Here is a 16,583-nt window from a genome sequence, read left to right as displayed (position 1 = left end):
TACTCATTTTCAGAATAGAGCAAATCTCTTAATACTTTTCTGAGAAATTAAGTATTTGAAACCTTGCATTATTTGAACATATGTTTTTCTTTTTTTTTTTTTTTTTTTTTTTTTTGGTACCGGGGATTGAACTCGGGTCCTTGTGCTTGTGCAGCAGGCAGCCAAACCACTGAGCTAAATCCCTGGCCCGAACATATCTTTTTCTTACTAAATATTTGATAGTTTGCCTGATACTAGGTTGGAAATAATTTTTACTTAAAATTTTGAAAGCTTTGCTCCATTATCTTCTATCTTCCAGAGCTGCCTGAGATTGTTCTGATTCTTGATGGGGAGGATGGTTATCAGGAATCAAACTCAGGACCTTGCACTTGGCCAAACAGGCATGGCACCACTGCGCTACATCCCTGGCCCCCTGATTTTTTTGGTACTGGGGATCGAACTCGGGACCTTGTGCTTTCGAGGCAGGCGCCGGAACCACTGAGCTAAATCCCCGGCCCTTTTGAGACAGTCTTGCTATGTAGTTCTGGTCAGTCTTGCTTGAATGTGCTATGCAGTCAGGGTTGCCTCAAAAATGTGATCCTCCTATGTTAGTGTCGTAAGTATGGTCCTGGGATTGCAGATGTGTGCCACAATGCTTGTCTTAGGTTATTCCTGATGTTTTATATGTGACTTTTGTCCCTCTCTCTCTGAAAGCCTACAGTCTCTTCTGTTAGTCTCTATAGTTCAGAAGGCTGTCCCTTCGTGTGCGTTTGTTTTCATTCATTATACTTGGTACTTAGTGGGCCCTTTTGATACACACATTTACTTTCCTTTAGTCTGGGACATTTTCTTGAGTTATTTTGTTGACTTCACTTTATTTTCTGTTTATAAACTCTCCTTCAGTTGGTGATCGTCTTGTACTGAACTTTGTAACTTTTCATCTTCTTTGGTGTATGTTTGCTCTATTTCATAAGAAAGTTTGTCAGTTTTGTCTTCAAACCCTTTTCTGAGTTTTACATTTTTATGTTTTTAATTTTGAAAAATTCCTTTCTCCTTTATGAATTTCTTTTATCAGCGCAATATCCTTTATGAGGATACTAGTGATGGCTTTTGTAAAATTTTCTTTGTACATTGTCTATTTGCTCTAATCCTTTTTTTTTTTTTTTTTGTACTGGGGATTGAACTTGGGACCACCACTGAGATAAATCCCTGGCCCTATTTGTTCTAATCTTTTTTTTTCCTTCTTGAGTTGGTGAATCCAAGAAAAGAGTTTTTATTGTTTGCCTTAGGGAATATAGTAAGAGTTTGGCTTTCAGTGTTCTGGGCCAGAACTGAGGAAATGGCTGAGTTGTTTTAGAACTCAGTTCATTCTCTCATGTACAGTTGTACTTCTACACTTTGCTTGCTTGGTGTTACTTAGTCTAGAGACCTTTTTTGTTTTCTTTTTTTACCGGAGATCAAACTCAGGACCTTGTGCTTTCGAGGCAAGCAGTGGCACCACTGAGCTAAATCCCTGGCCTAGAGACCTTTTTATGTTTGTTCTAGTGGAAAAATCTCTTTAAGTTTCTGCTGGGGAGGGCAAGCCAATGATCCAGTGGTTTGGAGTAGAGGAAGAAATTTAGATAGCCAAGCTACTTGTCAACTTGCAGCTTTCTATACTTTATCATCCCAAATTCCACAGCTACCAAGTTTTGCCATTTTCTAGGTCCTTTGAGGATGCTGTGGTCTAGATATGGTTGGTTTTTGGGTTTGTTCACTGATGACTTAGGATTTGGCATTTTTGGACCTTAGTTATCATACTTTCCAGCTTCCAAAATGTAGCACAGCTACTTAATTTACATGTAGCTATTTTCTCCTGTTCTCTCTTCCTTATACTCTTATGTCTTAAAATGTTTTTAGTGTACTGTTAGTGTGGATTAGGAAAGAAGTGAATTTAAATGTTTGTTCAGTTTTCCATCTTTACCTGAGGTGTTTTGTTTTTTTTTTCTGTGCTTGAGATTGAAATCAGAGCCTTGCATATACTAAGTAGGCACACTACCACTCAGCTATATCTGTCCCCCCACCCTTTTTTTTGAGGTAGGGTCTCAGTAGGTTGCCAGGCTGGGCTCAAACTTGGATCCTCCTGTCTTCACCTAAAAGGATTCTTCTTTATTACAGTAAAGAATTCGTGTGACTGTATGGGACTGAAGTGAACTAATATTGTATTTGAGAATAGTTACTATCCTAAAAGCTCTACCCATGGCATTTTACATTTTTGTTTTTGTTTGTTCAGGGATTGAACTCAGGTCCTTGTGCTTTCGAGGCAGGTGGCAGAACCACTGAGCTAAATCCCTGGCCCAACATTTTACTTTCTTGAGGCAGCTGTCACTTGTCTTTCATGACCATGCTTGTGAGAGTAATTAACTTATACCACTTTCATGTGTGCCATTTGTTTCTAAACTCGCTGAAATCTGATATTCTCTTTTTTTTGTTTTTGTTTTTGCTTTTTTTTTTTTGGTGCCGGGGATCGAACTTGGGACCTTGTGCTTTTGAGGCAAGCGGTGGAACCACTGAGCTAAATTCCCAGCCCTTGTTTTTGTTTTTGGAGACTGGATCTCACTATGTAGTCCAGGCTGGTTTTGAACTCAGGGTTATCCTTCTGGCTCAGCCTTCCAAATGCTGGGATTACAGGCATGTGCCACCACGCCCATCCTGATTATCTTTTTATTCCACTGTTCTTTCTTTTTTTTTTAGGAAGAGGTGAGGAGAGATTTTGGGGGTTTTTTTGGTACCAGGGATCAAACTCAGGTCCTTGCGCTTGTGCAGCAGGTGGTGAAACCACTGCGCTAAATCCCCGGCCCCTATTCCACTGTTCTTGATTAAGCAGGGCTATTGGTGACTTTATCATTTAGTGATACTTGTTTTTAATTTTCTGGGTGTTTGGTACAGGAAAATTAATTCTTTTTCTTCTAGTAACTACCTCTTCTATGACTTTCATGTTCTCTTGGTATAGTAGTCACTTTCTTTTCAGTAGTCAGTATTCAATTAGAGACAAGGTCTCTCTGTATAGTTCAGGCTCACTGTGTAGCCCAGGCTGGCCTTGAACTTTCTGAGACAGGGTCTCATCATGTAATTCAGTCTGGCCTTGAACTTGTGGTGATCTATCTGCCTCAGCTTCCCAAGTGCTGGGATTACAGGCATGCACCACTGTGTCTAGCCAGTAGTCACTATTTTAATTAATTTTTTTTGTGTGTTTGCTGGATTTTCTCTGTCGTCTTTTAAATAATTACTGATAATTCTTTTTTTTTTTCTGTAATCTCTGCCCTTGTTTAAGCTCAGGCCAGAAGGACCAAGATCAGCTAATGTTTCCTACTGAGGGCCCTCTTCTGTACCTTGCAGATAGCCACTTTCTTGCTGTATCCTTAGATGGTAGAGATATTGTGCCAGTGGGAGCATGCTCTGGCCTCTTTATTTTCTCCTTCCCTCTCTTCTTTTCTCTTTCACACACTTTCTCTCCCTTTCTCTCTCTTTTCCTTCCCCTCTCTTCTTTCTCCCTCCCTCCTGCCCACTTGCGTCTGTCCTTCTTTCCTTCCTTCCTTCCCCCTTTCTTCCCTCCCTTCTATTTATTCATTCATTTCATCTATCTAGAGGTCTTGTTATATAGTTTAGGCTGACCTTTAAGTAACTGTGTGGCCCAGCCTGCCCTTGAACTCCGAGATCCGAGTGTAGGGGTTCCAAGCCTACATCATCACACCTAGCTTTCTTTTATTCTTACAAGGGCACCGGTACCTTAATGGCAGCTCCATTCTTATGACTAATCTAAGCTTTCTTACTCTAGAAGCACCACCTGTAAATACCACCACATTGAGGGTTAGAGTTTCAACATAAGTTTTGAGATACATTGAATCAATCACAGCTCTCTTCTCTCATGAGATGCAGTTGTAAGTCTGTGTTTTAAATTGTTATAAATCAAAACTGAATTCATACCTATAAGTGCTTGTGTTTCCCAAACTTTAGCTCTGTATGTCCAAATCAGTACTTGAACCTTTTACCAGTGTGTCAACTTTTTTTTTTTCCCCTCCCAAGGGTCTTACACTGTAGGCTGTACTGGAACTCTGTGTAGCCCAGATGTACCTCAGCCAGGTATTCTTCCCTAAGCCTTCTAAGTGCTGGGATTACAGGCATGTGCTGTCATGCAGTTCAGTTTAGAATAAATCTTATTTGGGGGGTGTATTGGGGATTGAACCCAGGGCCTTTTTACTAAGCCATATCCCCAGCCATCTCTTTTTTTTAAATTTTTTAAATTCTGAGACAGTCTCAATAAATTGCCCAAGCTAGGTGTGTACCACCATGCTTGGTTCTGTTTTCTTTTAATGTGTTATTTATTTATTTATTTATTTATTGGTACCTGATCGGGGATCAACTCGGGTCCTTCTGCTTGGGAGGCAGGCGATGGAACCACTGAGCTAAATCCCCAGCCCTTAATGTGTTATTTATAAGTCAACTAAATTTTTCTAAGATACACAACTAAGCCTAAGCTCGGTGTGGTAATGCATGCCTCTAATCCCAGCAGTTGGGAGGCTGAGGTAGGAGGATCGCTCAAGGGCAGCCTGAATTGCATAGCAAGACCCTGTCTCAAAAAAACAAAAAACAAAAAACAAAACCCAGAAAAACTGATCCTGTTCTCTATTTTAAATGAGACTCATTTATTGCCTACTGGATAATGACTAAATCCTCAACCTGCCCAGGATGTTCTATCAGATGTGGCCTCTACCAAACCTTGCCAGTTTTCCCTTTTTTTCACTTCTAATTTAGTGTTCTGCACTACTTGGTAGTACTTTCTACCCTCCAAGGCTCCTAGTTCCTTTGCAGTTGAAAATGCTTTCTCATTGAGCTACATCCTCAGCCCTGTAATTTGTTTTTTGATTGTTTTATTCATTCATGCCTTGAGGAGTATAGGCCTTCATACTAGAATCCGCTCCTTAATAAATTGTTTAACTTTAAAAATTGTTCAGGTATCCCATTTGTCTTTCAATTAATGATTTCTAGTTTTTTTTGTTTTGTTTTTTTTGGTACCGGGGATTGAACTTGGGACCTTTTGCTTTCGAAACAGGTAATGGAACCACTGAGCTAAATCCCTGGCCCTATGATTTCTAGTTTTTAGAATTGTTTTTAACAAGTGCTTATATTTTTATAATTGTGATGTTGTGGTACCATGGTCTTTTTTTTTTTTTTAAACAGGGTCTTGCTTTGTAGTTCAGGCTGACCTTGAACTCTGTGTAGTCCAGGTTGGCCTTGAATTTACAGCAATTCTCCTGCCTCAGCCTCCCAAGGGCTGGGATTATAGGCATGCTCCACCCAGCCTGACTCCATAGTCTCACTTCTATTTGTCTTAGTCACCAGGAAGTGAGTTTTTTTTTTTTCCCCTCTTTATAGTTCAGGTACATCCTAAGTTGCTGACTTGTGGGTTGAATTAATTTATATGAGAATTATTTATCAAATTGATTTTAATAACCTTAATATAGATACACATAAGCATTATTAATTTTAATCTCCTTTCGTAGATAGTTTCTATTGAAGGATTTAATTTGATAGGTGAGAACTAATTTCACTTATTTTCCTCACAAAGCCTGTTTTTAAACTGGACTGAGCTGGGCATGGTGGTGCACACCTGTGATCCCAGTGTGTGGGAGGCTGTGAGGCAGGAGGATTCCCTGTGAGTTTGAGGCCAGCCTGTGTAGCGAAACCCTGTCTCAAAAAAACAAAAACAAAAAATAAATAAATTTTAAAAGGACTGAAAATAGAACATTTAACCATCATATTATTATGCTATATATATTTTTTGGGGGGGGCTACTGGGGATCAAACTCGGGCCCTTGCACTTGCAAGGCAGGCGGCAAAACCACTGAGCTACATCCCTGGCCCTATGAAGCTATATTTTTATAGAAAAATTACTTTTTTTTTTTAAAGAAAGAGTCTTGCTCTGTAGTCCAGGCTGGCAGGGAATTACCTATACTATATAGTGCAGACTAGACTCCAATCTGTGATACTCATACCTCATCCTCTTAATCCGCAGTGCTGGCATTATAGGGGTGTTCATTACACTGGGTGAAAGATGATCATTTGTACACTTCTCTCTCTCTCTCTTTTTTTTTTTGGTACTGGGGATCAAACTCAGGACCTTGTGCTTGGGAGGCAGGCAGCAGAACTACTGAGCTATCATTTGTATACTTTCAAAATTAGCATTTATAAAAGAAGCTGCTGTTGTAATACGGTGATACTTTTGGCCACTCCTCCAGTTATCACCGATAGGATTTTTTGGGAGTGGTCACAGCTGCTGATATTTGTTCCACAGTTCAATTTATAAACCTTTCCTCCCATTTTTTTCCCCTTCTTTGAAGGAAGTAGGCTTTTCCTATTGTTGCAAAGAAATGTTTGGATTCTTTTTTTGGTGTTTGTGTATTTTCAAATAAAATGTGGTTTGTAATAAGGGAATTAGATAGTAGATAACAGTGAATTTTTATATAAAATGATTTTCGTTTCCTTTTTCAATTTTTATTTATGTATTTATTTATTTTTTATTAATTTTTTTGGTACCAGGGATTGAACTCAGAACCTTGCGCTTGCAAGGCAGGCCCCGGAACCACTGAGCTAAATCCCTGGCCCCCTTCATTGTGTTTTTTGTGTAACTTTTTTTACTGTTATCTATGATGCTAAAATGCAAAGTGTATTTGATATATATATATATCATATATATGATTGTATTTTTTTGGTAATTTTATATGTAGAAATTTGGATAATCAAAAAACTATATAGACTTATTGGATTTCTTTTCATTTTGAGATTTCTTTTTTAATTTAAATTTTTTTCTCTTCTGAAGTAATTGGAATTTACTGTGCCTATAAAAAGCAAGATTGCTGGGGATTTAGCTCAGTGGTTCTGTCGCCTGCCTCGAAAGTGCAAGGTCCCGAGTTCAATCTCCAGTACCAAAAAAAAGCAAGATTGTATTTCTTATTTCTAGGGTTGGTTCTGAAGTCATTGGAGTTACTATGTCTTTAAAATTGGAATCATACTCTTTGTTTCTAGGGTTGGATATTGTGAGAAGTCTGCATGGCATCTAGCATACTTCTTGGCCCCTGTAGCTACTTCATAAATGTTAATGCATTGTATTTGCCCCTCTGTTGAAACATTGATTTCTCCAAATATTTCACCTCAATGATTTTAGACTTTTCTTGTTTTTTTTTTTTTAAATTATTCTTTTTGCATTGCTAAAACTTACATGTCTTTTGTATTTTTTAAGTGTGGCTGTAGCACTTTATAAACTGATAGTAAGAGGAAGTTAGAAATAAGAACCAAGATGCATTATGTAAAGGTACAATTACCAATGAGAAATGTAATTGTGTTGTATACCTTCAATGTACCAATAAAAGAATTTAATACAAAAAAAAAGAAAGGAAGTTAGTTGGCTGCTATCTTAGTTTGCTCTGTGGTTAACTAATCAGATAGCTAATTTTGAATGCATATCATGTCTACAGCATTGATTTAGCACTTTTGAAGTATTTTCTCATCACATAAATTGAATATTTAAAATTTTCCTTAAATGTGAACTTTTTTTTTTTTTTTAAGAGTAGGAAAAATTTATTGAGAGAGAAAGCTTCTGTCTAAGAGAGACAGAAGGGGGACTGGAAAGTGGGTTACCCCAAATGTGAACCTTTTAAGATTCTCTAGTTCCATGGTTGTTTTAGCATGTTGTTTATAACCAGAGACTTCCCTGGCAAAGAGTGATCACATTGTTCTCTAGATGATGAGCAATTGTCTTTTTGAAGTAATGGCACTGGTTTTTATCCTTGTAGTTGCCAACCGGAGGCCCTATCGTGAGTATTACGTGGAGGCTTTTGGAGACCCTTCTGAAAGAGCCTGGGTGGCTGGAAAAGCAATCGTCATGTTTGAAGGCAGACATCAATTTGAAGAATTACCTATCCTTAGGAAAAGAGGAAAGCAAAAAGAAAAAGGATATAGACATAAGGTAAAAACCAAAAAGGATCTCTTTAAAATTATCTACTTCTGAGTAAGAGGGGTCAGGGAAGAAGTCTTTTTTTTCTTTAATTTATAAAGTATTTATTTGGTTTTTTTGGAAGTATTTATTTGTTTATAGGATATGTTAGTAAATAGTTTGGAAGCAGTTTTATAGGGGGTAAGCTGGGGCTAGCTTTTGAAATACACTCAAGTTTTGAGAAATGTTTGCTGTTACCTCTGCCTTGTCTGCCACTCAAAGAAGTGCCAGTATGATATGGCTTAGCCAGTCTTTCTGCAAGAAGAAAGTGATCATTAAAACTAAATGTTCGTGGGGCCAGGGATTTAGCTCAGTGGCACCGCACCTGCCTTATAAATTCAAGGACCTGAGTTTGATCCCCAGTACCGCAAAAAAAGAAAAAACAACAAAATTTTCAAATTCTCATCCTCTAGGCTAATTATTTCTTTTAATGAGAATGTTGCCAAATGTACACACCTGTAATCCTAGTACTTGGGAAGCTGAGGCAGAAGGATCCTGAGGTGGAGTATTTTTAGCAGTTTATTTTTTTATGTTTTGTCAGTGTTTAAGTTTATAATTTCACATCTGGTTGTATTTGCATCATGAAGTTTTCCCCCCCTTTTTTTCTTTTCTCTACTATTGGGAATAGAACTACGGCCTTCACACTGAGCTGCATTCTCAGCCCTCCTCCCCTTTTAAATTCCTTATTGTTTTTCTCTTACCAAAAAGCAATATGAACAAATAAATATAAAAGGGTATACTGTATATGTCATACTTACTAGTGGGGAAATACACATTTTCTTTGTATTCCTCACAGAAATAGACTAATAAAATTTTCCTAGGTAGACTCATCCTATCTACCTTCTAGCTTTTTAAAAATTATTTGAATTTTCCACAATTTTAAACAGTGGATTCTCAAAATAAGTAATCTAAGAGTACACAAAGACTAAGACATCTAAATCAAATTTGAAAAAAATGTGTACACACATAAACACATTTACAATGTGATATTGGCCAGAAACTTCAACTAATATAATTTGCATGAATAGATTTTATTGTTTTCAAATCTATATGAAAAATAAAATAAAATTATATATATATTTTTTTCTAAGAGAAAACATTAAATATAGGTATATTTAATATACCCTGCATAACAAAATCCTGATTGGTTATACCTTGGAGCTAATGCAAAAGATATACAAATACAAAAGTATTTGTAATGAAATTTAGCTAATAAGATAAGCTGCTACCTGTTTGTTTGACTCACAATAATATACCAGAGTTCAAGCAAGGATGAATATCCAAGTGTTGTTGTTGTTGTTTTTTGAGACAGGGTCTGTCTAAGTAGTTCAGCCTGGCCTTGAACTCACTATGTAGCCCAGGCTGGCCTGGAACTCACAGTGATCCTTCTGCCTCTGTCTCCTGAGTTCTCGGATTACAGTCATGCACCACCATGCCCCTCTAACATTTATTTCTTTTACGTGATGTTTTGTATTAAAGTTGGCTCAAAGAAAGTTTGGGTTATTTTTGTTTTGTTTATCTTCTGTTTTTGTGGAACTGGGCTCGAATTCAGGGGTGCTTTACCTGCCACTGAGCTATATACCCACACTTTTTACTTTTTGAGAGGACTGCTAAATTGCCCAGGCTGGGCTTGAATTTGGCAGTCCTCCTACCTTGGCCTTGCAAAGTGCTGGGATTACTGGTGTGTGCTGTGGTGCCTGATTTATTTATTTGTTTATTTGCTTGCATGTTTTTTGTTTTTTGGTACTGGGGATTGAACTCAGGACCTTGGGCTTTCACCGCAGAACCACTGAGCTAAATCCCTGGCCCTGTTTGCCTTTTTGAGATGGGGTCTTGCTATATAGACCAGGCTGGCCTTGAACTCTTGTCAGTCCTCCTACCTCAGCCTCCCAAATATAGGGATCACAGGCATTCGCCACCATGCCCACCTATTTACTTTACTTGTGTTTTGTTTTGTTTTTTGGAGGGTAGGGGATGGAACTCAGGACCTTCCGCTTGTGAGCCAGGCGTGGAACCACTGAGCTAAATCCCCAGCCCCTCGGCTCTTTGCTTTTAATACTGTAGTCCTCCCTATTTTTTTTTTGTTGGCGAAATACACACAATACAAAGTTTATCTTTTTTTTTTGGTACAAGGGTTGGAACTCAGGACCTTGCACTTGCAAGGCAGGAGCAGTGCTGAGCTAAATCCCTGCCCCAAAGTTTATCATTTTAATCTTTTTATTTTTTAAGTTCTCTGAGACTTGGAATCTTTCTTTTTTTTTTTTTGGTACTGGGGATTGTACTTGGGACCTTGTGCTTGTGAGGCAGGCAGTGGAACCACTGAGCTAAATCCCTGGCCCGAGACTTGGTATCTTTATCTTTAAAACTAGTATAACAACATATATGGGCTGGGGATTTAGCTTAGTGGTTCTGGCACCTTCCGTGCAAGTGCAAGGTCCCGAGTTCGATCCCCGGTACCTAAAACAAACAACATATATCCTGTAGAACCTTTCCAAGTATTAGATTTAGTTAGCAGGGTTTTTTTTTTCAGGTACTAGGAATCGAACTCAGGACCTTGTGCTTGTGAGGCAGGTGTGGCACCACTGAGCTAAATCCCTCCCTGGCTCTCCAAGTATTAGAAATTAGTATAGGGCCGAAGTATCTGGTCACAAACATGAACCCTGGTGGATTTGTGTTGTGTGTAAAAGCAATCAGTTTTAGTGCCTTCTAAGAGGAGGCTACCCTGTCTTGTGACCTTACGTTTTATATGCTTTGTAGAACATCCCTTTCAAATCTATTGATATATTTGTGAACTCTAATCAGTAGTTATAACCTTTACTAATTAATACCTGTTGTGTGGAGTCAAGGAAAGAAACAAGAGTCTAGAAAATTAACTGTATTCCACAAAGCCTCTAACCCTAACTGAAACCCCAAGCTGTGAGGAATTTAGGAAAGGGCATTTGTATTTCTTTGTACCCATACTGTCTTTGTATCTCTGGACTATGTAATTATGTCCCCTTGGGCTGGGCATTGTGGTACATACCTGTAATCCCAGCACCAGGAAAGCTGAGCCTGAGGCTGAAGGATCACTGCAAGTTTGAGGCCAGCCTGGCCTAATAGTTCAACTGAACTGAATAGGGAGACCCTGTCTCAAAAAAAAAAAAAGAAAATAAGAAAAAAAAAATTACATCCCTAGAGATGATTTTGTTATAATCCAGGTTGTATGCCACATATATAGAAAAGCCTTGATTAGCCAGGTGCCCTAGTGATAAGTAGGATTTCAGATTTCAGGAGGCAGGTCTAACTTGCTCATTCCTCCTGTCCTACTTTTCCGTATTTATCTTATTTGGATTTTTGCCTTTTTTGTGTGTGTGTGTGACAGGGTCTTGCTATATAGTCCAGGATTTCGTTGAACTCACTGTGGAGCCCAGGCTGGTCTCAAACTCATGGTGGTCCTCCTGCCTCCTCAGCCTCCTGAGTGCTGGGATTACAAGTGTGTGCCACCACACCAGCTCTTTTTCCTTTTTTTTTTTTTTTTTTTTTTTTCAATCCAACTCATTATGTTTCTGCCCTTTGATAGAAAGAAAAAAATACTTATTCTCATCTAAAGTATAAAGGAATATGTTGGGATGGTCTGAATATTCTTTGATTTGGAAATGTAATATTACTAGTTTTAGTCTAAATTGTTGTCTACAGCTTCTTATATATGAAAGGAGGGTGGAGGGTTTATGAGACCAATCATTCCTGTACTAATAGGTCTTATAAGCTCAGGTGTTAACTAACTGGCCAGTCCCATAAAGGGGCCTTGAATAAGTACAACAAAGTTTGAAAAAATTTCTGGTTTGAAAAGTGTTTATTGATTATCTCCCTCTTCCCCCTCCCTTTTCTTTGATAAGTGCTGTTTTTCTCATTTAAATTTAAGGTGCCTCAGAAAATTTTGAGTAAATGGGAAGCCAGTGTTGGTCTTGCAGAACAGTATGATGTTCCCAAAGGGTCAAAAAACAGGAAATGTGTCACCAGTTCGATCAAGTTGGACAGTGAAGAGGATATGCCATTTGAGGACTGTACAAATGACCCTGAATCAGAACATGACCTATTACTTAATGGCTGCTTGAAATCTCTGGCTTTTGATTCTGAACATTCTGCAGATGAGAAGGAAAAAGCCTCTGCTAAGTCTCGAGCTAGAAAAAGCTCTGATAATCTGAAAAGGACTAGTATGAAAAAGGGCCTTATACAATTTGAAACACATAAAGAGGATCGTAGGGGAAAGACTCCTGAGAATCTTACTCTAAACTTTATCTCTGGAGATGTATCTGATAATCAGGCCTCTAATGAACTTTCCAGGATAGCAAACAGCCTCAGTGGATCCAACACTGCCCCAAGCAGTTTTCTCTTTTCTTCATGTGGAAAAAACACTGCAAAAAAAGAATTTGAGACTTCAAATTGTGATGCTTTATTAGGATTATCTGAGAGTGCCTTGATCTCTAAACGTTCTGGGGAGAAAAAGCGAGGTCTGGTGTGTAATTCAAAAATGCAGCTCTGCTATGTTGGAGCTGGTGATGAAGAAAAGCGAAGTGATTCCATTAGTATCTGTACCACTTCTGATGATGGAAGCAGTGATCTGGATCCCATAGAACACAGCTCAGAGTCTGATAACAGTGTCCTTGAAATTACAGATACTTTTGATAGAACAGAGAACATGTTATCTGTGCAGAAAAATGAAAAGATGAAGTATTCTAGGTATCCTGACACGAACATTAGGGTAAAAGCAAAACCGAAGCCCTTCATTGCTAACTCACATTTAGACCACATACTGGATCGTAAGACATCAGAGCCTGGAACTGAGACATCTCAGGTTAATCTCGCTGATCTTAAAGTGTCTACTTTTGTTCAAAAACCCCATTCGGATTTTAGAAATGATAGTCTGTCTCCAAAATTCAACATACCATCAAGCATTTCCAGTGAGAACTCACTAATAAAAAGTGGGGCTGCAAATCAAGCTCTATTACATTTGAAAAGCAAACAGCCCAAGTTTCAAAATATAAAGTGCAAACATAAAGAAAATCCAGGTATGGTAGAATCATCAGTTACAAATGAGGACTGCAGTTTGAAATGCTGCTCTTCTGATCCTAAAGGTTCTCCTTTGGCCAGCATTTCTAAAAGTGGGAAAGTGGATGGGCTAAAGCTACTGAACAACATGCATGAGAAAACCAGGGATTCAAGTGACATAGAAACAGCAGTGGTGAAACATGTTCTGTCAGAATTGAAAGAACTTTCTTACAGATCCCTAAGTGATGATGTCAGTGACCCTGGAGCATCAAAGCCATCAAAACCATTACTTTTTTCTTCCACTTCTAGTCAGAATCATATACCTATTGAACCAGACTACAAATTCAGTACACTGCTAATGATGCTAAAAGATATGCATGATAGTAAAACCAAGGAGCAAAGGTTGATGACAGGTCAAAACCTGGTCTCTTACCGGAGTCCTGCCCGTGGAGACTGTTCTACCAGTAGCCCTGTAGGGGCATCTAAAGTTTTAGTTTCAGGAGGCTCCACACACAGTTCAGAAAAAAATGGAGATGGCACTCAGGACTCAACCCATCCTTGCCCTAATGGGAGTGACTCTACATTGTCTGGGGAATTATCTGCTTTGGTACCTGACTTAGTGTCCAACAGAAGAGAGTTCCCTCCTTCTGGCAAAAGTCAATCAAACTGTGTTGCTAGGCGCAACTGTGGCAGATCAAAATCATCACCCAAAATGAGAGATGTATTTTCAGCCCAGATGGCAAAGAACACAGTGAACCGGAAAACCTTAAAGACCGAGCGCAAAAGAAAATTGAACCGACTTCCAGCTGTGACTCTTCAGGCCACACCGAAGGGAGACAAAGAGAGTGGAGGCTCAGTGAATGGCCCATCAAGGGGTGGGGCAGCAGATCCTCCTAAAGAAGAACCTCTTCAATTAATGGGCCATTTAGCAAGTGAAAATGCTCATTTTTCTAATGTACATTTTGATAACAAAGTTAAGCAGTCTGACCCCGATAAAATTTCTGAAAAAGGACCCACTTTTGAGAACAGTAAAAGTGGGGAGCTGGACTCTGAAATGAACAGTGAGAATGATGAACCCAGTACTGGTGTAAGTCAAGTAGTGCCTAAAAAGCGGTGGCAGCGTGTAAACCAAAGGCGTGCTAAACCTGGAAAGCGCACTAATAGGTTTAGGGAAAAGGAAAACTCTGAAGGTGCCTTTGGGGTCTTACTTCCTGGAGACCGTATAGAGAAAGGCCTGGATGATTTCCCAGAGCATAGAACTCCTCCTACAAACATACTAGAGGATTCACTAACAGCTCCAAATCATGCCAGCCACTTAGATTCAGTTGGACCACGGTTGAATATTTGTGATAAATCCAGTACCAGCATGGAGGTTATGGAAAAAGAACCAGGAATTCCCAATTTGACACCACAGGCTGAACTCCCTGAGCCAGGTAAGGATTTTGGATTATCTTAAAAAGGGGTTGGAGAATGTGCTGATAATGTTGCCCTTCTAAAGTTGATCTATTTTATTTTATTTTATTTTATTTTTTATTTTTATTTTTATTTTTGGTACTGGGGATCGAACTCGGATCCTTGCTCTTGTGAGGCAGGCGCTGGAAGCACTGAGCTAAATCCCCAGCCCAAAGTTGATCTATTTTAATAGAAAGATAAGGAAAGATAAACTGGGAGAGGCAGATTTATCATTTGTTTATGTAGGAGGGCCTGAAATTTGAAGATGGGATTTTCTTATATTTTCAGAGATTAGGTTTTACCAGAAGCCTTAAAAAAAAAAATTCTTCCTTTAGTGTCTCAGCAACTTTTTTTGTGTGGCGGGGGAGTACCTGGGGCCTCACACATGCTAGGGCAAGTGCTATACTACTGAGCTATGTTCACAGCTCCCAACAGCAATTTTGCTACCTTTTCTTACCATTTTATTTATTTATTCATATTTTTTTTTGGTATCCGGAATTGAACTCAGGACCTTGTGCTTGCCAGCCAGGCTTGGCACTGCTGAGCTACATCCCAGCCCATGTTTTGTTTTTTGAGACAAGGTCTAACTATAGTTCATGCTCCCATGAACTCAGTGTGTAGCCCAGGCTGGCCCCAAACTGTTGGCAGTCTTCCTGCCTCAGCCTCCTGAGTGCTGGGATTTACAGTCATGAGCCACCATGCCTGACTTCCATGCTATTTTCCGTAGTTGCTGCATCATTTTACAATCCCACATAACGATTCTCATTTCTTCTCATCCTTGTCAATCAGCACTTATATTTTGTTTCTTTGGTAGTCATACTAATATATATAAGTGGTATCCCATTATGATTTTGATTTTGATTTCAAACCAAATGATTAGTGATATTAAAAATCTTTTCAAGGGTTTACTAGCCATTGGTGGATCTTTAGAGAAATGTTTATTCAACTGGGGATGGTGGTGCACTCCTGCAGTCCCAGCACTGGGAAAGCTGAGGCAGGAGGAGTGCCATGAAAGAGTTCAGGATCAGCGTGGGCTACACAGTGAGCTCAGCTTGAACTGCTGAATAAAAGCCTGTCTCAGGAGGAAAAAAAGGCTTATTTAGGTCCTTTGCATGCTTTTAAATCTGATTTTACTATTTTTTGAGTTGTGGCAGTTCTTCATATATTCTAGATATTAACCACTTAATAGCAGATATATTACTTATAAATATTTCCTCCCATTCTGTAGGTTGCCTTTTTACTCTGTTGATTGCTATGTTGCATAGAACTTTTAAAGTCTAAAATAGCTGGTGGTGTATACCTGTACTTCAGCACTGAGGGAAACTGAGAAAGGAGAATCACAAGATCGAGTCTGAGCAACCTAATGAGACTCCCTCAAAAAAGAAAAGAAGGAATGTTACCTCAGTCCTCCCTGGGTTCAATCCCTAGTGCTACTAAAAGAAAAAGGTCTAATGTAGAAAAGGTCTAATTTATTTTTGTTTTTGTTACTAGGATTTGTTTTGCTTTGTTTGAGATAGGGTCTCACTATGCAGTGCATGCTGGCCTTGAAAAATCCTCTTGGCTCAGCCTCCCCCATGCTGAGATATTATGTGTTTATGCCTCCATGCCTGGCCTCTCCCTCTACCTCTTGTTCCTCTTCCATTGGAAAAACAGCTCCTTATTTCCTAATATCTTTTATTTTACTCTTTATTTATACTTTAGGTTTCTCACATAAGGGAAACTACAATATTTAACCTTGTATGTCTGATTTATTTCACTTAAAATTACAATCTCAAGATTTTATCCTTTTTTATGGAGGAGTAGTACTACATTGTATATGAATATCATATTTTCTCCATCCATTTTTCTGTTGAAGGTCATACAGGCTGTTTCCAAGAGTTAGCTATTAGAAATTGTGCTGCTATGAACGTGGGTATGCATGTATCACTGTAATATGATAACTTTTTTTTTGTATGGGGATCAAACTTGGGACCTTGCGCTTGCGAAATATGACTTTTAACTCAGGAAGATAACTAAAAGGAAGATAACTGGGTCAAATGAAATTTCTAGTTTTAGTTTTTTGAGAAATCTCTATACTGATTTTCATTGTTAC

The 16,583-nt window shown here is 38.7% G+C and overlaps 1 protein-coding gene across 19 annotated transcripts in view; it reads left to right on the top strand.

Annotated features, from left to right (window-relative positions):
* The window catches only part of Nsd1 (nuclear receptor binding SET domain protein 1), a 138,027-nt gene that overhangs the window by 48,654 nt on the left and 72,790 nt on the right, over positions 1-16,583 (top strand). For all 19 annotated transcript variants that reach the window (XM_087194781.1, XM_087194777.1, XM_087194775.1 and 16 more), the window contains 2 exons: positions 7,812-7,984; positions 11,913-14,472. In XM_087194781.1, the coding sequence (XP_087050907.1) occupies positions 7,812-7,984; positions 11,913-14,472 (2,733 nt within the window). The remainder of the gene's footprint in view (positions 1-7,811; positions 7,985-11,912; positions 14,473-16,583) is intronic.

Source organism: Heterocephalus glaber, unplaced genomic scaffold (genome assembly GCF_053883595.1).
Source record: "Heterocephalus glaber isolate CG9 unplaced genomic scaffold, H.glaber_assembly_v1.0 deba00001606, whole genome shotgun sequence".
Taxonomy (NCBI): Eukaryota; Metazoa; Chordata; class Mammalia; order Rodentia; family Bathyergidae; genus Heterocephalus; species Heterocephalus glaber.
This window is presented reverse-complemented; position numbering and strand designations above follow the sequence as displayed.